Genomic DNA, 26,646 nt, shown 5'->3' on the forward strand with positions numbered 1-26,646 from the left:
CTTATCATGCTGTATTTCTTTGTTATCCAAAACACTAATGTCATCCTTTTGGATTTGTTTAATATTTATATGAGTATAACTTAAAATTTTCATATCATCAACTATTGATTGTCTAGTAATGTAGAATCAAGATTTTCTTTTGTATTATATACAGTGAAATGATTCAGTATTATGTTAGATGACATCACATTAGCTGTAAGATGACTTAATTTCCAGTATCATCTACTATTTTGTGCTAGTGAAGGGATTAATTTTTATGGGTATTAATTCTGTTTAGGTGCCTGCTGTAAGAGTTCAAATAGGGATGCTGAGAGCCGGGGAGTACTCGCACACTTTTGGAATAGCAACTTCATGTACCCGCTTTCTCTTTCTAAATTGGTGCTGGCTCTGAAAACACTTTTTCAGTTTCTTATTTTGTGTCAGCAAGTGATGATAATATTACCAGCAATGCAAACAAAACTTTTGTCTTAAGCAATAGGGAAGAGGCTTGTTTGAATTAAATATGAAGATAGCAGCAAATATTATTTCTTGCCTGCTACATTATTCTGGGTATGACTAAATTGTTGAGTCTTCTAACATTAAAGAACTTTGAGAGGAACATTCTCTGTCACACTTTCTTTCTTCTAGTTTGTTTTTCCGTGTTCAGCAATATAGTTTCTATCTTGTGGTATAAGATGGCTATTCCAGTCTCTGTTATCACATCTGCATTTCAGTCATCAGGAAGGAGAGATGAGGAAGTAAAGGGCCCATCCTACCCTTTAAGGACACTTCCCAGAAGTTGCACTTAGTATTTCTCCTTACACACAATTGGCCAGAACTAAGTCATATGTTTACATTCCCTGACTACAGGGAAGCTGGTGAATATAATCTAGCCGAGTGACCCTGTGTTCATCTAACATTTAGGGGTTTTATTAAAGAAAGAATGAGAGAATGGCTATTAGGGGCAAGTATTAGTCTCAGCCCTAGTAGCAAATGATTCGTCTGTATGTAATCCCTGAAGGGCCACTGGTCTGCCTCACTTTTAAGCCCTAAGAAGTTTGTTGATTAAACAAACCTTCCAACTCATTGGATTTCTCTTACTAAAGGCATCAAATAAGTTTATCCTGCTTCTGTCTCTTACTTTATCTACGAAATATGCAGATTACATTTATGTGTTTTAAAAGGGCAAGAGGAAGAGCTGAGATGCTCCCTTCTCATTCCTAACTGCCTCCTTCTGTCCTTCCTCCAATTTTCATTTCTCAGTAGACTCACAACTCTGGAGAGTGGAGTGTAAGTTCATTTTACATAGATACTCTTCTTTCAAGGCCAGAGGGTCTTCAAGGTGATGTAAAGATAAGGAGGTTTTATTTGCCTTGCTATGTTCTTAGCTTGTGCTTATCTTTCTCATGGGGAAGAATAATAGGAAGGTTGGCATCCTGGACTAATATCAAGCCTTAAATCAGATAACATTCAAACAATACTAAAATATACCACAACAACTTTGTTTCTGAGGTCTTGGAAACTTCTGAGATTTTGACTTTGCATAATGTTCCATTTTAGGATGGCATATGGCTTGCTCAGAATTTCTTTAAGTGGGGAATGTGCAAATAAAGGGTTTCATATCAATTATGAAGATTTAAATACTTGGTCATTCTTTTTGGACTGTGTAGCATTTTTGTAACTTCTTTGCATTTTATAAATGATATTAATATTTCCTGGATAATTCATGGAGTTTTATTTAGATGACTCTTTAATCTCTCTTTGGATTTTTTGGAACCTTCCAGTGTAGGATGATGGTGCTTTGTGCCAAAACAGTGACTTGCAGTTAAAAAGTTTGCAGATCTATCTATATCAAATCTATGAATGATTTGATTCTAATTGACTTCTCAATTATAATATGGATACAGCCTCACTAGGCAGGTGGGAATGGGATCTGGACATATATACTGGCATTATTTGGGGCATTTTCATAAATCTTGCTCATCCTGAAAAAGGGTTGTCTATTTTGTTGAAGAATCAAAGCCTGGAAGAGCTTTACACTGCTCAAAGTGGCTTTTTACCTTGTTGCTAATGCTAGTTGATCCATTTTCTAGGTAGGTTTTTTGTTTTAAGCTGGGTTGTTTTATAGTTATCACAAGAACCAGGTGGTATATTTTATTCACCTGGCTTTTGTTTGTTTGTTCTGATGGCACCTATGTTTTTTGTAATTATATTTGGGGTAAATAACCAATGGTTATCAAGTTTATAGTTCCTTATATTTTTCCTATCTTGATTCTCAATTTGGCAGTGTTAAGAAAGCATCATCTGTATTTTTCTCTCTGCCTGGGTGGTTAGTATAGTCCACCACAATGCTACTTTTATTTTTATTTTTCTCTAATGCAAATGGCCTTCATTTTGCCTGTTGAATATCTTATTTACTGCTTCCTTTCCCTTACTATTGGATTCATTTTTGAAAAAAAATTAGTTTTCTCTAGTTTTAATTGTTGTAATAAGTGTTTATGTTTGTATAAATTGTATATTTGTATATATTTTTTCTTAGTGACTTTTTTTAAGGTTTAATTTTTTTTTTTTTTGGTGGCTGCGTTGGGTCTTTGTTGCTGCATGCGGATTTTCTCTAGTTGCAGTGAGTGGGGGCTGTTCTTCATTGCAGTGTGCAGGCTTCTCATTGCGGTGGCTTCTCTTGTGGAGCATGGGCTCTAGGCATGAGGGCTTCCGTAGTTGCAGCACGTTAGCTCAGTAGTTGTGGCATGCGGGCTCTAGAGCACAGGTTCAGTAGTTGTGGAGCACGGGCTTAGTTGCTCCGTGGCATGTGGGATCTTCCCAGACTAGGGATGGAACCTGTGTCCCCTGCATTGGCAGGCAGATTCTTATCCACTGTGACACCAGGGAAGTCCTGTATATGTATTTAATTAATAAGTGCTTTCACATATTTTTGTTCACTTGATTGTTTCAATAGCCTAAAGCATTTAAATTAGTGAGTGTTATAATGTGATTTCTAGGTATCTGTTAATATTTTTGATTTTATATTATCATCATGTATAACTGATATTGAACTCAGGTTTGGCTACTCATTACACGATAGGCCAGTAAGTCAAGTGACAAGGTGTTGAGTCAAGGAAAGTGACTTTATTCGAAAAAGCCAGCTAACTGAGAAGGAGAAGATGGTGGACTAGCGTCCTTAAAAACGATCTTAACATCTTGGTGCAGGCAAAGGGCTTTTAAAGGCAGTGTGAGGGAGGGTGCTTCCGGGTGCATGAGCAGCTTTTGCACAATTCTCGGATTGGTTGGCATCAAGGTGAAGTTTCAAGCATCACCAGTTTTCTGGGTTCAGCTGGTCTGGGGTCTACATGCTTGCAGTCAGCAGTTTTCATCTGGGGGTCTGCTTCCTATAGAACAAGTTAAGAACGTGTGTTAGACCTTTTATCTATATCTTTCAGGGAACTGAGAGTTCGGTGACTGCTTTGTGGCTGGTTTATAGTCTAAATTGTTACCAGTTTCCTGGCCCGACAGCTATTCTTTGTTTCTACACCTTTGCATTTCCTAATCATTAACTCTTGAGCCAGCCTTTTGAGACTGAGTGGAGGCCTGGGAGCTTTTTACTTCAAAGGACAGGGACACAGGGACTGGTATGCAGTTTCATAACCAGTAATAATTTGCATCTGCATTTTCCTTTATAGTTTTCAAAATATCTATTACTATTATATACTTAATTATTCAATAACAATAGTTAATCCTGTAGGGAAGGAAAAAACTTTTCCTCTACCCTCTTAGGTTCTATGCCTAGTGCCTGCAAAGGAAACTGACAAATTACAGATTAACAGGAAAAAAGCCATACATATTTGACTTGATGTTAATATTTAATTTTTTACATACACAGAGTCCCTAATAGAAAAGTAAAAATCTAAAGAAGCAGTTAGATGCTGGGGGCTTATATACCCTTTTAACAAAGGTTGATGAATTGTAGAGAAGTGACAAGACAAAGGAAAAGGGGTTTGGGCTTCTAGGGGGTGGTACATTGTGGGAAGGTAGATATATGCTGGAGTTTAATGCAAGTTAAGGTTTCTTTAGTGAGGTTTGTGCACACCCATCTCAATACTGACTTTTTGTCTCCAGTGATAAGAATTGTCCTCCTGCTGTGAGAGACAGGAAGGGGAACACCTTCACAGAGAAATTTATGTCCTGCTTCTAAGCAAATAGGGAGAAAGCAAAGAGCTCTTTCTATGTTTGCTGCTTCCCAATTGGCTTCAGGTCAAAATAATCCTTATGCTAAAGTGGCATATTTTGGTGTAGCATATTCTGATCCCCTTCAATCCAAAATTCAGAAAATAAGAACATTAGTGATAATTATATGACTATAACAACCACTATCTCTTGTCTCCTTTTAAACAAGTAAGCCAGTTTAAATTCTCTTTAGCAGGTATTTTATGTAAACGTGTTGGGATTCTGCAACTGTATAGTTTTTTTTGATTATAGGTGAGAGTATCTTAATTTGTAAAAACTCTGAGAAATCAAAAGGTATCGCTCTACTTCAGGGATCTCTAAAACCTGTTCGCAGCTGTTTGCAAAGACAAGAAGGAGAAGAAGTAACTTCGAGCATGATAAGAGCTATTTTAGAGGTAAGAGAGAGTTCACTAAATTACCATTTGCTTTTTTGTTCCTGTAGTACAATGATAGAACTTTAGTATGTGAAAAATCTTAGTTTTGTGTTTCTTTATGAGATTATTTATAGCCTTCCCAAGTCTGAACCTCTTCTACTTTATATAGTTATTTCCTGGAGTTTAATACAGCTAGTGCCATATGAATCTACTTCAAAACAGTGTATTAAATCACAAATGCCAGATGGTTATTTTTTAGATGTTCTTTATTATTTTCTGAATTTAAAAAAATGATGACAGGGCTTCCCTGGTGGCGCAGTGGTTGAGTGTCCACCTGCCGATGCAGGGGACACGGGTTCGTGCCCCGGTCCGGGAAGATCCCACATTCTGTGGAGTGGCTAGGCCCGTGAGCCATGGCCGCTGAGCCTGCGTGTTCGCAGCCTGTGCTCCGCAACGGGAGGGGCCACAACAGTGAGAGGCCCGCGTACTGCAAAAAAAAAAAAAAATGATGACAAAAATGGACCTTAGTTCCTCCATCCAGATAATACCTGTTGACATTAAAATTAAATTACAAATACACAATTAGAAGTTGCAAACTTCTACAGACGGAAGTATCTAAAGTGAAAAATAAAACCTTTTGCTCAGAGTCCTCAAAGGTAAACACCTTTTAACTGTTTCATGTAGTCATCCAAAAAAGTTTCTATTCCTATACCAGCATGCCTTGCTGTTGGTTTCATTGCTGGTGCTGGAGGACTGGTATTGTACTTATTCTCGTTTTTTCCCCTTTAGCTCTGTTTGAAAAAAAAAAGAAAGTAATTGATAGCACAGGGTAGATAAGACTGTAGAAAGTAGGCACTCATACAGTGCTGAAACTCTTTTGGAGAGCAACGTGGCCATACCTACTAAGAATTTTTTAAAAAATGCAGACATTTATCCAGCAGATTCACATCTAGGAATTTTACCTAGGGATGTATTTGTGAAATTTCATCAAATTAAAGATACAAGAATGTTTATTGTAGCACTATTGGTAATAAGAAGAAACTGGAAACAACTAAAATACTATTAAAACTAAACAAATCTTGGTAAAACTATGCTTTGCTGTCATTAAAAAGAATGAAATAGCTCTGTTTAGACTGATTTGGTATGTTTCCAGTATACTTTAAATGACAGAAGACAAGGGGCAGATTAGTATATGTAATAGAATAGTTTGAGGAAAATGATATCTATAAGATGCCACTTTCATCTTTTTCTACACTGATTCTCACCCCTCTTCTAGGTGGGGAGTATTCAATGCTTGCATTCATATATGCCCACATATTTAAAAAAGGAAGGATGAGTAGAATTGATTTGGTTCATGGCCATGAACCATCAACACCTCCTTTATATTATATATGTTATATACTTATATATGTATATTATTTAATTATGTTGTTAATTCCCACATTTCAGATAGATAATAATTCATTTATTTTCATTTATGAGAACATGCTATATCTACTTTTAAGGAAAACTTTTCATGTTGTCAGTAGGTGTTATCTACCTTTGTAATGAATGATGGTGGAAGAGTTAATAAAGAGTCTCTACATTAAGATGCTGATAATATTTTAAGAGAACAAAGTTATTTCTTTTATATTTTGAGGACCTATGTGTCTTATTAAAAAGTTACAGAATATTTCAAACCTCTTGTCTCAGATAATAGTTGGTGGCGTGGCAAGTACATCACAGGACATACAAACTTACGCTTCTTGCACATTTTTGGCTGCAAGTATGAAAGAAGGGAAGCAGGGAATTCAGAAAAATAAAGATTCTGTTCAACTTGGAGCAATTGAGGCCTGTGTAATGTGGCTACTAGAAAATGAATTCATCCAGATTACTGAAGCTAGTGATGGAACAGAAGGTAAATTATTCTTAATTGCAACTTACTCACTTTTTCACCTTTAGTGATTTAGAGTATCTAAGACTGCTTAGTAAAAGGAAATTGACTTTTTCAGCAGTATAAAAGGAAACTGACTTTTCAACTCATTTTTAGTAAATCAGTGCTGTGTTCAGCAACATCAGACAATTAGCATAGAGCCTGCTAATAAATATCCATGCATTGGATTCTGTTTGTAAAATTTATCAGAGCCTTAAAATGTTAATTATAGAATGCCAAAAGACAGCATTTGTTTTATTTTATTTATAACATTTGGTCCTTTATTTCTCCTCCCCCAATCCCAAATCAGGAAATGTGTATCATCCAACACATCTTGGTTCGGCAACTCTTTCTTCTTCACTTTCTCCAGTTGATACTTTAGATATTTTTGCTGACCTCCAAAGAGCAATGAAGGGCTTTGTTTTAGAAAATGATCTGCATATTGTTTATCTGGTAAGTTCTGCTTTCTTCATTATTATATTTGTGAAAATGGGGAGAAAATACCTATAAGAATCCTGAGCATCAAAGATACCCTAAGGGAATATCTTGTCTGCTTCCCTTGACTAGGGTAGTACTGGTGGGAATAGAGAAGAAGTAAGAAGGATTGTTGTAAAGGAATAAGCTAAATGTTCTAGTGACCTTTTCAATCTACTTGCCTACTTGTCTTTTTTCTCCAACTTTCTTTCAAAAAGTATTTGAGGTGACTTATTAAAAAATATGTATTATATAGTATGTAAGAACACAGCAAAGGACAATGAGATATCTGGAAATTAAAGATAAGATCATAATGTAAAACTCAAGCAAATGTTGGTACATAAACAAGAACACCATTAAGTCATGTACAGTTGTTGTGCCCAACATTGGTTCTGGGCTGTCTAGCAGCTGTAGCAAAGAGGGAAGCTTTGTTAGTCTCAATATTCATAAGATAAAAAACAAAAAAATTTAGGAGAAGCATTGCATTTTATTGCCTAAGAGAAATGTCTTAGAAAGATACTATGGGACTTAGATTCTTGATAAAATATTTATAGTAAATGCAATTAGGAATTTTAAAAGTTTGTCTACATTAGGTAATCTTTTATAAATGTTATTTCTTATAACAAATATTTTTGATAAGAATTGAGTAAAATAAAGTTTGAGATCATATTCTCTGGGAAGAACCTGACCGGAAATAAATACTTAATTTTGCAATTAAGAGCAGATGTAGGGACTGGTGTAAGCAAGATGGTGGTATAGGAGATCCCTGGCTCTAGTCCTCATCAAAAATACAGATTAGCAACTATTCACAGTCAAGAATGCCTTTCTGAAAATCCCAGAACCTGGTGGTGAGGTTAAAACACTCTCTTAGAGCACAAAAACTGAGAGAGGCCACATTAGAACACTAAGAACAGTGGTTTCACTTTGACTCTGTTGCCCCTCCTTCAAGCAAGCACAGTGCCACACTGAGGCATCCAGTTTCTCTAGTGGGGTGAAGAGAGTCAAGGTAGTCATCCAGTTTCCTCAGCATTCTGGAGTATTCCCTGGGAAGGTCACTTCTGTCTCGCCTCATGGAGAACCATGGGAGAATTGGCAAGGCTAGACCACCAAGGGTCAGGTAGTAACAAAAAAAGTGGGCGGGGCTCACAGTGACCAGTGTGTGGATCATGGCAGTGGCTCTGCATCTCTCCTGGCCACCTCACCCAATCAGAGAGGCCAGTAAGCGATTCCACTCACTGTGGTATCAGAATGATGTCCCCATCTGGCCAGGAAGCAGGGTGAGCAGTTCTGCCCAGCTGGCATCCCTGGCTAGTGGCCTGTGCATAATCCTCAATGTATATTTATACATTTTTATTTTTTATAATTTTGGGAGAATTTGTGGAGGGAAAAAGTAGTAACAGAGCCAGATTAAGAATGTGATTTATGAGCTCTTAATAAAGGTCATAATAAAAACCTTTTAATTTAAAAAAAAAAAAAAAGAGAGCCAAGCCAGCAGCCCCACCAGACGGCAGAGCTTGCTTGCAGTCTTGCCTGACCAGGGACCCTGACTGTGGAACATAGCCTGGAGTCCTGCATGAACACAGAGTTCATCCTATGGGCACACCCAACTGTGGAGCACAGTCTCTGTCTACACCTGAACATGGAATCCAGCTAATAGCACCAACCAGCCAGGGAGTACAGTTTGTTCCTGCCTGACCAGAGAACCCAAGCAGCAGCCCCACGCAACCTCAGAGCTCAGCCAGTGGTCATGCCTATCCATGGACCCCAGCTAGCAGTTCCACCTGACCAGGCAGCTCAGGCAGTGGTCCTGCCTGAATGCAGAGCTGAGCCAGTGGCCCCACCCAACCAGAGGCCCTGCCTGCCCTCCTATGGACTCTACCAGCTGGCCCTTTCTAGAACCCCAAGCTAGCCTGACTAGTGAAGGTCTTTCTTTGCCAAAGCAAATGTGAGGATTGGAAGAGGAGACTGCTTCCTCAAATGCACAGACACCAACACCAGTATGCAAGAATAATGAAGAATCAGGGAAATATGACACCACCAAAGAAACTAATAAAGCTCCAATAACCAAACTTAAAGAAATAGAGATCTATGAACTGACTGACCAAGAATTCAGACTAATCCTTTTAATGAAGTTCAGTTACTACAAGAAAACACAGATAGGCAACAGAACAAAATAAAGAAAACAATACATGAACATAATGAGAAGTTCAACAAAGAAACAGAAACCATTTTTAAAAAGCCCCCTAAGCCCCCTAAAACCCAGAAATCCCAGAGCTGAAGAATACAATGAGTGATCTGTAAAATTCAATAGAGAGCTTCAAAAGCAGACTTGATCAAGCAGAAGAAGGAATCAGTGAACTCAAAGATAGGTCATTTGAAATTATGCATCCAGAGAAGGGGGGATGGAAAGAATGAAGAGTAAAAAAACCCTGCAAGACTTATGGGATGCCGTCATATACGTTATTGAAGTCCAAGATGGAGAAGAGAGAGAAAAAATGGCAGAAAGTCTATTTAAAGAAATAATGGCTAAAAACATGCCAAATATGGCGAGAGATATGGACATGAAGCTAAAAGGACCCCAAACAGGTACAACCCCAAAATGACTTCATCTAGACACAACAAACTGTCAAAAATCCAAGAATCAGAATTTTGAAAGCAACAAGAGAAAAGACTCTTGTCATGTACAAGGAAACCTCAAAAGGCCATTAGTGGATTTCTTAGCAAAAACTTTCCAGAGAGAATGGTATGATATATTCAAAATATTTAAAGAAGAAAACTGCCAACTAAGAATGCTATACCAAGTAGTTCTGTCCTTCAGAAATGAAGGTAAGATAAAGACTTTCCCAAACAAACAAAAGGTGAGGAAATTCATCACCACTGGACGTGCATTATAATAAATGTTAAAAGGAGTTCTTCAAGCTGAAATGAAAGGATGCTAATTAACAGTGTAAAAACATACGAATGTATAAAACTCACCGCTAAAGGTAAATTTATAATCAGATTCAGAATTCTGAATGTAATGGTGGTATGTAAATCACTTTTATACAAAAGTTAAAGACAAACATTGAAAATAACTATAATTACAATAATTTGTTAATAGATACATAAGATAAAATGTAAATTGTAATATTAAAGGCATAAAATATGAGGGGATGGAGAAGTAAAAGCATAGAGTTTTTGTATAGCATCGAAGTTAAGTTGTTATTAGCTTAAAATAGGTTTTTATAACTATGTATACCATGGAATATCATTCAGCCATAAAAAAGAAGGAAACCTTGCCATTTGTGACAACATGGATTAACGTGGAGGGTGTTGTGCTAAGTGTAATAAGCCAGACAGAGAAAGAAAAATTTTGTATGGTCTCGCTAATGTAGAATCGGAAAAGTTGAACTCAGAAACAAAGGAGAATGGTGGTTGCCAGGGGCTGGGGTATGGGGGACATGGGGAGGTGTTGGTCAAAGGGTATAAACTTCAGTTAAAGGCATACCTCCTCGTTTTATTGCACTTTGCTCTGCTTCATTGCACTTTGTAGATACTGCATCTGTTTTTTAGAAATTGAAGTTTTGTAGTAACCCCACATTAAACAAGTCTTTTGGTGCCATTTTTCTAACATCATTATTTTTATTTTTTATAACTAAAAATTTTATTTTTATTTATTTATTTTTGGCTGTGCCTTGCGGCTTGAGGGATCTTACCTTGCGGCTTGTGGGATCTTAGTTCCCCCACCAGGGAGCGAACCCCGGCCCTCAGCAGTGAGAGCATGGAGTCCCAAATACTGGACTGCCAGGGAATTCCCTAACAACATTATTTTTAGATTAAGATGTGTGCATGGTTTTTTAGACATAATACTATTGCATACTTAAGAGACTACTTTTATATGCACTGTTAAACCAAAACATAACTTTTATATGCACTGGGAAACCAAAAAACTTGTGTGGCTCACTTTATTGTGATAATTGCTTTATTGTAATGCTTTTTTTTGTTGTTTTGTTTTTTTACATCTTTATTGAAGTATAATTGCTTTACACTGGTGTGTTAGTTTCTGCTTTATAACAAAGTGAATCAGTTATACATATACATATGTTCCCATATCTCTTCCCTCTTGTGTCTCCCTCCCTTCCACCCTCCCTATCCCACCCCTCTAGGTAGTCACAAAGCACTGAGTTGATCTCCCTGTGCTATGCGGCCGCTTCCCACTGGCTATCTATTTTACGTTTGATAGTGTATATATGTCCATGCCACTCTCTCACTTTGTCACAGCTTACCCTTCCCTCTCCCCATATCCTCAAGTCCATTCTCTAGTAGGTCTGTGTCTTTATTCCTGTCTTACCCCTAGGTTCTTCATGACATTTTTTTTTCTTAGATTCCATATATATGTGTTAGCATATGGTATTTGTCTTTCTCTTTCTGATTTACTTCACTCTGTATGACAGACTCTAGGTCCATCCACCTCACTACAAATAACTCAATTTCGTTTCTTTTTATGGCTGAGTAATATTCCATTGTATATATGTGCCACATCTTCTTTATCCATTCATCCGATGATGGACACTTAGGTTGTTTCCATCTCCTGGCTATTGTAAATAGGGCTGGAATGAACATTTTGGTACATGACTCTTTTTGAATTATGGTTTTCTCAGGGTATATGCCCAGTAGTGGGATTGCTGGGTCATATGGTAGTTCTATTTGTAGTTTTTTAAGGAACCTCCATACTGTTCTCCATAGTGGCTGTACCAATTCACATTCCCACCAGCAGTGCAAGAGTGTTCCCTTTTCTCCACACCCTCTCCAGCATTTATTGTTTCTAGATTTTTTGATGATAGCCATTCTGACTGGTGTGAGATGATATCTCATTGTAGTTTTGATTTGCATTTCTCTAATGATTAATGATGTTGAGCATTCTTTCATGTGTTTGTTGGCAGTCTGTATATCTTCTTTGGAGAAATGTCTATTTAGGTCTTCTGCCCATTTTTGGATTGGGCTGTTTGTTTTTTGGTTATTGAGCTGCATGAGCTGCTTGTAAATTTTGGAGATTAATCCTTTGTCAGTTGCTTCATTTGCAAATATTTTCTTCCATTCTGAGGGTTGTCTTTTGGTTTTGTTTATGGTTTCCTTTGCTATGCTAAAGCTTTGAAGTTTCATTAGGTCCCATTTGTTTATTTTTATTTCCATTTCTCTAGGAGGTGGGTCAAAAAGGATCTTGCTGTGATTTATGTCATAGATTGTTCTGCCTATGTTTTCCTCTAAGAGTTTGATAGTTTCTGGCCTTACATTTAGATCTTTAATCCATTTTGAGCTTATTTTTGTGTATGGTATTAGGGAATGTTCTAATCTCATACATGTACATGTAGCTGCCCAGTTTTCCCAGCACCACTTATTGAAGAGGCTGTCCTTTCTCCACTGTACATTCCTGCCTCCTTTATCAAAGATAAGGTGACCATATGTGCGTGGGTTTATCTCTGGGCTTTCTGTCCTGTTCCATTGATCTATCTTTCTGTTTTTGTTCCAGTACCATACTGTCTTGATGACTGTAGCTTTGTAGTATAGTCTGAAGTCAGGGAGCCTGATTCCTCCAGCTCCTTTTTTCGTTCTCAAGATTGCTTTGGCTATTTGGGGTCTTTTGTGTTTCCGTACAAATTGCGAAATTTTTTGTTCTAGTTCTGTGAAAAATGCCAGTGGTAGTTTGATAGGGATTGCATTGAATCTGTAGATTGCTTTGGGTAGTAGAGTCATTTTCACAATGTTGATTCTTCCAGTCCAAGAACATGGTATATCTCTGCATCTATTTGTATCATCTTTAATTTCTTTCATCAGTGTTTTATAATTTTCTGCATACAGGTCTTTTGTCTCCTTAGGTAGGTTTATTCCTAGATATTTTATTCTTTTTGTTGCAATGGTAAATGGGAGTGTTTTCTTGATTTCACTTTCAGATTTTTCATCATTAGTGTATAGGAATGCAAGAGATTTCTGTGCATTAATTTTGTATGCTGATCCTGCTGCTTTACCAAATTCATTGTTTAGCTCTAGTAGTTTTCTGGTAGCATCTTTAGGATTCTCTATATATAGTATCATGTCATCTGCAAACAATGACAGCTTTACTTCTTCTTTTCCGATTTGGATTCCTTTTCTTCTCTGATTGCTGTGGCTAAAACTTCCAAAACTATGTTGAATAAGAGTGGTGAGAGTGGGCAACCTTGTCTTGTTCCTGATCTTAGTGGAAATGCTTTCAGTTTTTCACCATTGAGGATGATGTTGGCTGTGGGTTTGTCATATATGGCCTTTTTTATGTTGAGGAAAGTTCCCTCTATGCCTCCTTTCTGGAGGGTTTTTATGATAAATGGGTGTTGAATTTTGTCAAAAGCTTTTTCTGCATCTATTGAGATGACCACATGGTTTTTCTCCTTCAATTTGTTAATATGGTGTATCACATTGATTGATTTGCATATGTTGACGAATCCTTGCATTCCTGGAATAAACGCCACTTGATCATGGTGTATGATCCTTTTAATGTGCTGTTGGATTCGGTTTGCTAGTATTTTGTTGAGGATTTTTGCATCTATGTTCATCAGTGATATTGGCCTGTAGTTTTCTTCCTTTGTGACATCCTTGTCTGGTTTTGGTATCAGGGTGATGGTGGCCTCGTAGAATGAGTTTAGGAGTGTTCCTCCCTCGTCTATATTTTGGAAGAGTTTGAGAAGGATAGGTGTTAGCTCTTCTCTAAATGTTTGATAGAATTCACCTGTGAAGCCATCTGGTCCTGGGCTTTTGTTTGTTGGAAGATTTTTAATCACAGTTTCAATTTCAGTGCTTGTGATTGATCTGTTCATATTTTCTGTTTCTTCCTGATTCATTCTTGGCAGGTTGTCCATTTCTAAGAATTTGTCCATTTCTTCCAGGTTGTCCATTTTATTGGCATATAGTTGCTTGTAGTAATCTCTCATGATCTTTTGTATTTCTGCAGTGTCAGTTGTTACTTCTCCTTTTTCATTTTTAATTCTATTGATTTGAGTCTTCTCCCTTTTTTTCTTGATGAGTGTGGCTAATGGTTTATCAATTTTTTTTATCTTCTCAAAGAGCCAGCTTTTAATTTTGTTGATCTTTGCTATTGCTTCCTTCATTTCTTTTTCATTTATTTCTGATCTGATCTTTATGATTTCTTTCCTTCTGCTAACTTTGGGGTTTTTTTGTTCTTCTTTCTCTAATTGCTTTAGGTGCAAGGTTAGGTTGTTTATTTGAGATGTTTCCTGTTTCTTAAGGTAGGATTGTATTGCTATAAACTTCCCTCTTAGAACTGCTTTTGCTGCATCCCATAGGGTTTGGGTTGTCGTGTCTCCACTGTCATTTGTTTCTAGGTATTTTTTGATTTCCTCTTTGATTTCATCAGTGATCACTTCGTTATTAAGTAGTGTATTGTTTAGCCTCCATGTGTTTGTATTTTTTACAGATCTTTTTCTGTAATTGATACCTAATCTCATAGCATTGTGGTCGGAAAAGATACTTGAAACAATTTCAATTTTTAAAAATTTACCAAGGCTTGACTTGTGACCCAGGGTATGATCTATCCTGGAGAATGTTCCATGAGCACTTGAGAAAAATGTGTATTCTGTTGTTTTTGGATGGAATGTCCTATAAATATCAATTAAGTCCATCTTGTTTAATGTATCATTTAAAGCTTGTGTTTCCTTATTTATTTTCATTTTGGATGATCTGTCCATTGGTGAAAGTGGGGTGTTAAAATCCCCTACTCTGAATGTGTTACTGTTGATTTCCCCTTTTATGGCTGTTACTATTTGCCTTATGTATTGAGGTGCTCCTATGTTGGGTGCATAAATATTTACAATTGTTATATCTTCTTCTTGGATCGATCCCTTGATCGTTATGTCATGTCCTTCTTTGTCTCTTATAATAGTCTTTACTTTAAAGTCTGTTTTGTCTGATATGAGAATTGCTACTCCAGCTTTGTTTTGGTTTCCATTTGCATGGAATATCTTTTTCCATCCCCTCACTTTGAGTCTGTATGTGTCTCTAGGTCTGAAGTGGGTCTCTTGTAGACAGCATACATACGGGTCTTGTTTTTCTATCCATTCAGCGAGTCTGTGTCTTTTGGTGGGAGCATTTAATCCATTTACATTTAAGGTAATTATCGATATGTATGTTCCTATTCCCATTTTCTTAATTGTTTTGGGTTTGTTATTGTAGGTCTTTTCCTCCTCTTGTGTTTCTTGCCTAGAGAAGATCCTTTAGCATTTGTTGTAAAGCTGGTTTGGTGGTTTTGAACTCTCTCAGCTTTTGCTTGTCTGTAAAGGTTTTAATTTCTCCATCAAATCTGAATGAGATCCTTGCTGGGTAGAGTAATCTTGATTGTAGGTTTTTCTCCTTCATCACTTTAAATGTGTCCTGCCAGTCCCTTCTGGCTTGCAGAGTTTCTGCTGAAAGATCAGCTCTTAACCTTATGGGATTCCCTTGTGTGTTATTTGTTGTTTTTTCCTTGCTGCTTTTAATATGTTTTCTTTGTATTTAATTTTTGATAGTTTGATTAATGTGTCTTGGCGTGTTTCTCCTTGGATTTATCCTGTATGGGACTCTCTGTGCTTCCTGGAGTTGATTAACTATTTCCTTTACCATACTAGGGAGGTTTTCTATGTAATGTCTTCAGATGTTTTCTCAGTTCCTTTCTTTTTCTCTTCTTCTTCTGGAACTCCTATAATTCGAATGTTGGTGCGTTTAATGTTGTCCCAGGTCTCTGAGACTGTCCTCAGTTCTTTTCATTCCTTTTTCTTTATTCTGCTCTGCAGTAGTTATTTCCATTATTTTATCTTCCAGGTCACTTTTCCGTTCTTCTGCCTCAGTTATTCTGCTATTGATCCCTTCTAGAGTATTTTCAGTTTCATTTATTGTGTTGTTCATCGTTGGTTGTTTCATCTTTAGTTCTTCTAGGTCCTTGTTAAATGTTTCTTGCATTTTCTCTATTCTATTTCCAAGATTTTGGATCATCTTTACTATCATTATTCTGAATTCTTTTTCAGGTAGACTGCCTATTTCCTCTTCATTTGTTAGGTCTGTTGGGTTTTTATCTTCCTCCTTCATCTGCTGTGTGTTTTTCTGTCTTCTCATTTTGCTTATCTTACTGTGTTTGGGGTCTCCTTTTTGCAGGCTGCAGGTTCGTAGTTCCTGTTGTTTTTGATGTCTTTCCCCAGTGGCTAAAGTTGTTTCAGTGGGTTGTGTAGGCTTCCTGGTGGAGGGTACTAGTGCCTGTGTTCTGGTGGATGAGGCTGGATCTTGTCTTTCTGGTGGGCAGGTCCACGTCTGGTGGTGTGTTTTGGGGTGTCTGTGGACTTATTATGATTTTAGGCAGCCTCTCTGCTAATGGGTGGGGTTGTGTTCCTGTCTTGCTAGTTGTTTGGCATAGGGTGTCCAGCACTGTAGCTTGCTGGTCATTGAGTGAAGCTGGGTGTTGGTGTTGAGATGGAGAGCTCTGGGAGATTTTCACCGTTTGATATTACGTGGAGCTGGGAGGTGTCTTGTGGACCAGTGACCTGAACTTGGCTCTCCCACCTCAGAGGCACAGCACTGACTCCTGGCTGCAGCACCAAGAGCCTTTCATCCACACGGCTCAGAGTAAAAGGGAGAAAAAGTAGAAAGAAAGAAAGAAAGAGGATAAAAGAAAATAAAATAAAGATTAAATAAAATAAAGTTATTAAAATAAAAAATAATGAAGAAAAAAAATTTTTTTAAGTAAAAAAACAAAAGAAAAAATGGACAGATAGACCCCTAGGAGAAATGGTGAAAGCAAAGCTATACAGACAAAATCTCACACAGAAGCATACACATACATACTCACAAAAAGAGGAAAAGGGGAAAACATAATAAATCTTGCTCTGAAAGTCCACCTCCTGAATTTGGGATGATTCGTTGTCTATTCAGGTATTCCACAGATGCAGGGTACATCAGGTTGATTGTAGAGATTCAATCCACTGCTCCTGAGGCTGCTGGGAGAGATTTCCCCTTCTCTTTGTTCACACAGCTCCCGGGGTTCAGCTTTGGATTTGGCCCCGCCTATGCGTGTAGGTCGCCGGAGGGCGTCTGTTCTTCGCTCAGACAGGACAGGGTTAAAGGAGCCGCTGATTCGGGGGCTTTGGCTCACTCAGGCCGGGGGGAGGGAGGGGCACTCTGCGGGACGAGCCTGTGGTGGCAGAGGCCGTCGGGATGTGGCACCAGCTTGAGGTGCGCCGTGCTTTCTCCCGGGAAGTTGTCCCTGAGTCCCGGGACCCTGGCAGTGGCGGGCTGTACAGGCTCCCCGGAAGGGAGGTGTGGATAGTGACCTGCGCTCGCACACAGGCTTCTTGGTGGCGGCAGCCGCAGCCTTAGCATCTCTCATGCCCGTCTCTGGGGTCCGCGCTGCTAGCCACGGCTCGCGCCTGTCTCTGGTGCTCCTTTTAAGCAGCGCTCTTAATCCCCTCTCCTCACACACCAGGAAGCAAAGAGGGAAGAAAAAGTCTCTTGCCTCTTTGGCAGGTCCAGACTTTTCCCCGGACTCCCTCCAAGCTAGCCGTGGTACACTAACCCCTTCAGGCTGTGTTCACGCCGCCAGTCCTCTCCCAGTGCTGAAGCCCTAGCCTCCGCTCCCAGCCCCGCCCGCCCCGGCAGGTGAGCAGACAAGCCTCTCGGGCTAGTGAGTGCCAGTCGGCACCGATCCTCTGTGCGGGAATCTCTCCGCTTTGCCTTCTGCACCCCTTTTGCTGTGCTCTCCTCCGTGGCTCCGAATCTTACCCCCTCCACCACCCACAGTCTCTGCCCCTGAAGGGGCTTCCTAGTGTGTGGAAACCTTTCCTCCTTCACAGCTCCCTCCCACTGGTGCAGGTCCCGTTCCTATTCTTTTGTCTCTGTTTATTCTTTTTTCTTTTGCCCTACCCAGGTACGTGGGGAGTTTCTTGCCTTTTGGGAGGTCTGAGGTCTTCTGCCAGCGTTCATTAGGTGTTCTGTAGGAGTTGTTCCACGTGTAGTTGTATTTCTGATGTATCTGTTGGGAGGAAGGTGATCTCTGCGTCTTACTCTTCCGCCATCTTCCCCCTCTTCCCTCTATTGTAATGTTTTGAACTGAACCCAGAATATCCCCAATGTATGCCTGTGTAAGATGAATAAGTTCTGGGAATTTAATGTACAGCGTAGTGATTTTAGCTAATAATACTGTATTGTATACTTGGAATTTGCTTACAGAGAGAATCTCACCACACACATGCACACGGTGGTAACTATGTGAGGTGATAGTTGTGCTAATTAACTTGATTGTGGTAATCATTTCACAGTGAATACATATGTCAAATCATTATATTGTACACCTTAAATATATACAATTTCATTTGTCAATTATGCCTCAATAAAGTTGGGAATGGGGAAAGAGCAAATGCATGTGTTTTGATAGGCAAGAGAGTGGGGGGTAAATTTCAAATTATAAGAATTAGGAAGGCTTATCAAGAAATGTATTTCAAAAAGAACACTATATAGAGGCGAGCAGAGGAGAAATTTCTGGACAGGGCCTTCCCTCCGCCCCCCCTTCCAGTGAACATGTGTACTACGTGGGTGATAATGTGTTCAAAGTTCTGTGCCTGAGAATGTGTCTAAGGAGAATCTCAAAGCTGGTCTTACCAGTTATCTGGCATGGCCTTAAAAATAAGTCTCATTTATTTTACATTGGTTATGATTATGGGCTCTAGAGTCAGACTGCCAGTTTCCTTCTATGAAAATTAGATTTAATGCAAGTTACTAAAATAATTGCTGATAAAACATGTGAGTGAGACTTCTGTAAAGCTCTGAAAAAAAGTTATAATCTATATGGGAAAACAACTAGAAGGATACTGTTCACAGAGTATTTTGCAATTTTCTTTAATGTCAAACTTCACTTGACCAAAAGAGAAACTGGATTTATGAGACAATGTACTGTGGGTATGGTTTACATAAGAAAGCCATGGTAAATTCTAATCAATAGACTCACACTCAAAAGACCTTAACCCTGTCTCAAAAAATTGCCAAGTTAATGTACACTTATTTTTTAAATAAAACATTTAAGTTTGCATGTACTATTTTGTTTTTTGAATATTTAAAACATTTATGTGATTCAAAAGTCAGAACTATATAAAAAGGAATACCCAGTGAGGTCTGGCAGCTATTTGTTAATGCTCTGCATGCCGTTTCCTCTTACCTTCATAGATAATTGTTTTCATTAGTTTCTGGTGTATGTCTTTTCTTTTTCATTGTATAAATATTAGCAAGTGCTAATAAATATTAGAAAGTGCTTAGATACGGTCTCACTTTACCTTTCTTATTCAGAGGATAGTATTCTATATACATTACTTTGTACCTCTTTTTCCCCTTTAACAATATATCTAATATATCTTGGAAATCACTCTTTGTCAATTCATGGGATTTTTATTCTTTTTATATCTGTGTAACCCCATTGTGTATGTGGATAATCCATTGTTTATTCAGTCAGTTCTCTGATGGATATTTGAGTTGTTCCCAATATTTTGGTATGGCAAATGATGCTACAGTGAGTAACTTTGGCATATATTATTGTTTAGTTTAGTTTTGATGGAGGTGTATCTTTGCGAAAGAATCCTAGAAGTATGATTGCTGGGTCAAGTGTAAAGACACAGGTGATTTTGGTTTTGCATTGCCCTCTATAGCGTTTATATCATTTTCCAGTTTTACCAGTGCTATATGAGAGTGGTATTTTCCCACAACCTCATAAATAAAATTATATTGTCAAGCTTTTATATTTTTGAGTGTACTTTTAATTTACACTTTTTATTATGAATAAATTTGAACATTTTTTCTATATGTTTAAGGTAGTATTTTATTTTCTATGACTTGTCCATGTCTTTTGCACATTTTTCTATTGTATTTTTGGTCTTTTTCTTAAGTTTTAACAATTCTTTTACATATATTAGGGAGAGTAGTTCTTTGTGGTATAAATATTTTTCTTCTAGTTTTTCATTTGGCTTTTGACTTTGTTTATTGTGTGTTTTGTGTAGCATTTTTAAAAATTGTAGTTGAATTTTGAACTTTAGAATCAGTGAGAAATGCTTTTCTTGCTCTGAGATTATAAATTCTCTCACATTTTCTTCAAGTAATTATATGATTGTAGTCCCTCTCTTTTGCGCTCTATTTCATTTAGAGTTTATTCTAATATATGGTTCTTCAATTTTATCTTTTTTCATAATGGCTATCTGTAGTCACATCTTTATTTTTTAAAAAGATTTGTTTATACACAGTGACTGAAAAATGTTCTTCAGCTTTCATTTAACTTTTTTCTCCAATTTTTATGTGCTAATTTGCATTTGTGTTTAGATGCTTTTCTAATTTCCATTTGTTGTTGGGTATATTTCTATTTCATTTGTTGACCTGACAACAGACCAATTTTACCAATATGTACACTACTACCTCTGTTTTAATTAAAAGCTTTTATTGTATTATCTAGTAGGGTTAGTTTCATTGCTCTCCTTTTTTAGTGTTCATAGGTATTCTTGCTTACCTCCCTTTTCATATATCGCTTAGAATTAACTTGGTATTTTCATTGGTATTGTTAAATTTATACATTAACATGGAGGAGAACTGACTGACATCCCTTTTAATTTGATTGATCTTATTCATGAAAAGAGATGTTTTTCTATTTCTTTGAGTCTAGTTTGGGGCTTTCAAGAGTGTTCTGAAAATTTTCTCATAGGGAATTTGAGTTTTTTTTAAATAGCTTTGTTGCAATACAATTCACATAGTATATAATTTAAAGTGTACAAGTAAATGATTTTTAGTATGTTCACAGAGTTGTGCAGTCATCAACATCTAATTTCAGAACATTTTCATCACCTCAGAAAGAAACCCTGTACCTATTAGCAGTCACTCCCCATTTTCCTTCAACCTCCTCATCCTCCCCTACCCCTGAGCAACCACCAGTGTGATTTCTGTTTTTCTATAGACTTTCTATTCTATTCTTATTCATATAAATGGAATTATATAATATGTGGTCTTTTATGGCTGATTTCTTTCACTTAGCATAATGTTTTCAAGGTTCATCCATGTTTTATCATGTATCAGTTCTTAAGTCCTTTATATTGCAGAATAATATTTCATTGTAGAGATGTACTACATCTTTATCCATTCATCAAAATGATGGACATTTGATACGTTTTTACTTTTTGACTATTATGAGTAATGCTGCTGTTAACATTCATATTCAAGTTTTTGTGGACATATGTTTTGGATTCTCTTAGGTGTATCTCTAGAAGTAGAACTGCTGGATCATATGGTAACTCTAATTTTAACATTTTGAGGAGCTTCCAAAGTCCTAAAAAGCAGCTGCATAATTTTACATTACCATAAGCAATGTACAAGGGTTCACATTTCTCCACATCTCTCCAATGCTTGTTTTTATCTGTCTTTTTAAGTATATCCTTATGGGCTTGAAGTGCTATCTCATTATAGTTTGAATTTGTCTTTCCCTAATGGGTAGTGATGTTGAACACCTTTCCATCTGTTTCTTGACCACATGAATATCTTCCTTAGAAAAATATCTACTCAGATCCTTTGCCCATTTTTAAATTGGGTTATTTATCATTTTATTGTTGAGTTGTAAGAGTTCTTTATATATTCTGGATACAAGTCTCTTATGAGATATATGATATGGAAATATTTTCTTGTATTCTGTGGGATGTCTTTTCAAGTTTTTGATTATGTCTTTTGAAGCACAAAGATTTTTAATTTTGATGACAATTAACAATGTTAAGTCTTCCAGTTAGTGTACTTGGCTGTCTTCACATTTGTGTAGGTCTTTAATTTCTTTCAACAGTTTTTATAGTTTTCAGAGTACAAGTTTTATGTCTTTTGTTAAACTTATTCTTAAACATTTTATTGTTTTTAATGCTATTGTAAATGGAATTCCTTTATTAATTTTCTTTTCAGATTGTTTATTGAAATGTATGAACAATTTTTTAATATTTTGATCTTGTATGCTGCAGCCTATTAAACTTGTTCATTAATTTTAATAGTATTTTGGTGGATTCCTTAGGATTTTCTATATACAAGTTCATATCATTTGCAAATAGAGGTAGTTTTGCTTCTTCCTTTCCACCATAGATGAATTTTATTTCTTTTTCTTGACCTGTCTAGAATCTCCAGTTAAATACCAATAGAGATAGTGAGAGCAGACATCTTTGTCTTGTTCCTGATCTTAGAGGGAAAGTGTTCAGGCTTTCACCATCAAGTATGATGTTAGCTGTGGATTTTTTGCACATAGCCTTTATCAGTTTGAGGAATTTACCTTCTATTCCTAGATTGTTGAATTTTTTTAAGCACAAAAAGGTGTTAGATTTTGTGACGTGCTTTTTCTGCATCTATTGAGATCATCATGGGATTTTTGTCCATTATTCTATTGATATTACATTATTTGATTTTCAGATATGATATTAATCTTGAATTTTCTGGGTAAGTCTCACTTGATCATGTTGTATAGTACTATTTACATGTTGCTAGATTTGGTTTGCTGGTATTTTGTTGAGGATTGTTGCATCTACATTCTTAAGACACATTGGTCTGTAGTTCTTTATTCTCATGATGATTTTGTGTGGTTTTGAGGTAGTGAATGAATTAGGAAGTGTTCCTCTCTCTTTTTGGAAGAAATTGTGAAGGATTGCTGTTAATTATTTAAACATTTGGTAATAGATTTTACCAGTCAAGCCATTTGGGCTTAGACATTTCTTTGGAGTACATTTTTTGATTACTAATTCAGTCTCTATTCTTGTTTTAGGTCTATTTAGATTTTCTATTTTTTCTTGAATCAGTTTTGGTAGTTGGTATGTTTCCAGGAATTTGTCCATTTTATCTAGGTTATCTAATTTGTTGGTATTCAATTGTTCATAGTATTTTTTTATGATTCTTTTTATTTCTATAAGGCAGTAGTAGTGTCCCCTCTTCCATTCCTGATTTTAGTAATTTTAGTATTCTCTCTTTTTCTTGATCAGTCTAGCTAAAGGTTTCAGTATTGTTTCAAAGAACTGTTAACAGTACTTAAATAAGGAAGCCTGTCTTAGCAGCTTACGTAAGCAAACAAGAACTTAAGCCTTAGTCAATGCACTTGAATCCAAGAAAGTGAAACTTGAGAACAACCAATCACAAAAAGCCAACTAGGTTCTCCCAAATAAGGCAACTGCTGAAGCGATAACCAGTCCTATAATTGCTTTGCTTTTCTTCAGCATCTTCTCTTTAAAAACTTTGCCCCAGCTCCTGTCATTAGAGGACTCCTAACTGCCTTTGGTTTTGCGCTGCCCAATTCTAATTGGTGCATGCTCAAATAAACTCTTGAAAATTTTAATGTGTTTCAGTTTACCTTTTAACAGAACCTATTTTGGGTAGGTTGATTTTCTCTATTATTTTTTACTCTCTGTTTCCTTAATTTCTGCTCTTTATAGTTTTTTTTTTTTTCCTTCTTGCTTTGGCTTTCCTTTGCCCTTCAATTTGCAGTGTCTTAAGGTGAAAGATTAGGATATTGATTTTAGATCTTTATTCTCTTTTAGTATAGGCATTTATAACTATAAATTTCTTTCAAAGCACTACTTTCACTGTATCCCATAAATTTTGGTATTTTATGTTTTCATTTTTTATCTTCATCTGTTTCAAGGTAGTTTTTAATTTCAATTGTGATTTCTTCTCTGACCCATTGTTATTTAGTAGCATCTTGTTTAATTTCCACATTGTGAATTTCCAAAATTTTTTAAAATTTAGTTTTAATTTCATTCCATTGTTAGAACACATATTTCACATGATTTCAATCCTTTTACATTTATTGAGACTTGTTTTATTGCCTGGTAGATGGTCTGTCCTGGAGAATGTTCTATGTGGCCTCAAGAAGAATGTGCATTCTGCTGTTGCTGGTTGAAGTTCTACAGATGTCTGTTAGGTCTAGTTGATTTACTGTATCATTTTCACCTTCTATTTCCTGTTGATCTGCTTAGTTCTTCTTTCCACTGTTGAAAGTGAGGGTATTTAAATCTTCAACTCTTATTTTTGAATTGTCTGTTTCTTCATTTCTGTCAAGTTTTGTTCATGTGTTTCAGAACCCTGTATGTATTTACAGTTGTTATGTTTGTTTGTTGGATGGGTCCTGTTGTCATTATAAAATAGTCCTCTTCTGTGAACTGTTTTTTAGAAGTCTATTTTATCTGATATTAGTCTAGTTACTCTGGCTTTGTTATAGTTGTGGTTTGCATATTTTCACTTCCTTTTACTTTTGACCTGTTTGTATTTTTGAATCTGTAATGTGTCTCTTATAGACAGCATATAGTTGGATTCTGGTTTTCTTCTTATCCAATCTGTCATTCTCTGTCTTTGATAGATTATTTAGTCCATTTGCATTTCATGTTACTATTGATGTAGTTGGATTTACATCTTCCACATTTTGTCTATTTTCTATATATCTCACATCTTCTTTTGTTCTCTTGTACTTTTACTGATTTCTTTTGAATTAAGCAAAACTTTCTAGTATAACATTTAAATTTCTTTTTCTCTATATTTTTTGAAGTTATTTTCCCAGTAATTACTTAAGGGGTTAGCATATACAGCTTAAAATTTATACTTACTTAATCCCATTGAGATATAGAAACATTATTCTTGTATAGCTGTATTCCTATTCCTTTTTTTTTTTCTTTTTGGTGCTATTAGTGTTATACATGTTACATCTAATCTACATGTGTTACAAACCAACAATACATTGTTATAATTGTTATTTTATACAATTTTATGTCTTTAAAGAAGCTGAGAGTAGAAAGGAGAACAAATGTATACGTATAAAATTTGCTATATTTACATTTTTATTTAAGATTTGTGCTTCCCTTTATTTGTTTCTATGGATTTAGTTACTCTCTCTTGTTATTTCCTACTTCAATATAGCTTTGCTCCCATCTGCCTCCTTTGGGCTGTTATTATCAAACATTTTGCATTTTTATATGTTTTATACATACTGTTTTGTACAGTTGCTTTTTAAAGTCAGTCAAGAGAAGAAAAGAGGGGAAATATGCAATAATACTATCTTTACAAGTACCCATGCAATTACCTTTGTTGGCACTCCTTGTTTTTCTGTGTGGAATTAATATACTGTTTTGGGTCACTCTCTTTCAACCAGAAGAGCGTTTTCTTTAGTAGTTCTTGTAGGCAGATCTGCTAGCAACAAATTTTCTGTTTATCTGGGAATGTCTTTGTTATGCCTTTATTTTATAAAGTTAGTTTTCCTTTATATAAGATTCTTTGTTGACTTTTCTTTTCTTTCAGCAGTTTGAACACGTTTCACAGCATTCTGTCCTCCATTGTTTTTTTTCTTTTTTTGTGGTATGCGGGCCTCTCACTGTTGTGGCCTCTCCCGTTGCAGAGCACAGGCTCCGGACGCGCAGGCTCAGCGGCCATGGCTCACGGGCCCAGCCGCTCTGTGGCATGTGGGATCCTCCCGGACCGGGGCACGAACCCATGTCCCCTGCATCGGCAGGTGGACTCTCAACCACTGCGCCACCAGGGAAGCCCTGTCCTCCATTGTTTTTGATGAGAAGTCGGCTCTTAATTTTTTTTGGTTTCCCTTGTATATGATGCATTGTTTTTCTTTTGCTGCTTTCATGATTTTCTCTTGGTATTTTACATTTTGACTCTGATGCATCAGGGTGTGGATCTTTTGAGCTTTCCTAGTTGAGTTCACTTTTAGTCTCTGGCATATGTAAAGTTTTCCGTTAAATTTGGAAAGGTTTTAGCCATAATTTCTTCAAATGTTCTTTCTCTTCCTTTCTGTCTTCTTCTGGTACTCTCATTATGCATATGTTGGTACACTTTAATGCTTCCCACATTTCTCTGAGGCTCTGTTCATTTTTTTTCCCTTTTTTCTCACCTCTCAGATTACATAATCTTGATGGATCTATCTTCATGTTTGCTGATTCTTTATTCTGCCAGCTTGCATCTACTGTTGAGCTCTATAGTTAATAGTTCATTTCAGTTGTATTTTTTAACTCTAGAATTTCCATTTGGCTCTTTTTTTTTTTTATCATTTCTCTTTATTCATATTCCCTACTTGGTGAGACATTGTCATCATACTTTCCTTTACATTATTAAGTGTGTTTTTTGTTGTTGTTGCTGTTCTTTGACCATACTTATAATGTCTCTTTGAAGTCTTTGCAGATATTTCTGACATCTGGAACCCCTCAAAGGTGTTTCTTTTGCCTGCTTTTTCCCCTGTGTTTGGGACACATGTTTCTGTTTCTTTGAATGTCTCATTGTTTTTTTTGTTGTTGTTGAATCCTGGACACTTCAGATAATAAATATATTATAGCAATTGTGAATATTGATTCCTCTTTCCCCTCCCTGTATTTTCTCAGAAGTCATACAAAATACTTAAGATTGTATTTAACATCAGAATACCGAGATTAAAAGTGTCTATGATTAAAGTCCTTGGATTCTGTAAAATCCAGCTTGTGTGCTTAGTGGTCTCTTCTTTTCTCTTGTCAGTGAGTTGTTTGTGATTAAATGAAGTTTCCATATAAGTGAGGCATTATCACATTTAGAAATTTTTCCAAATACTGAAAACTTTGTTTGTTTTTTGGTATGCAGGCCTCTCACTGTTGTGGCCTCTCCTGTGCGGAGCACAGGCTCCGGACGCGCAGG

The 26,646-nt window shown here is 36.7% G+C and overlaps 1 protein-coding gene across 1 annotated transcript in view; it reads left to right on the forward strand.

Annotated features, from left to right (window-relative positions):
- The window catches only part of POLQ (DNA polymerase theta), a 115,220-nt gene that overhangs the window by 21,655 nt on the left and 66,919 nt on the right, over positions 1–26,646 (forward strand). Inside the window, exons 10-12 of the mRNA XM_032631419.1 lie at positions 4,453–4,595; positions 6,267–6,471; positions 6,797–6,939. Coding sequence (XP_032487310.1) covers positions 4,453–4,595; positions 6,267–6,471; positions 6,797–6,939 — 491 coding nt within the window. The remainder of the gene's footprint in view (positions 1–4,452; positions 4,596–6,266; positions 6,472–6,796; positions 6,940–26,646) is intronic.

The sequence above is a fragment of the Phocoena sinus genome, chromosome 4 (genome assembly GCF_008692025.1).
Source record: "Phocoena sinus isolate mPhoSin1 chromosome 4, mPhoSin1.pri, whole genome shotgun sequence".
In the NCBI taxonomy this organism is placed as follows: Eukaryota; Metazoa; Chordata; class Mammalia; order Artiodactyla; family Phocoenidae; genus Phocoena; species Phocoena sinus.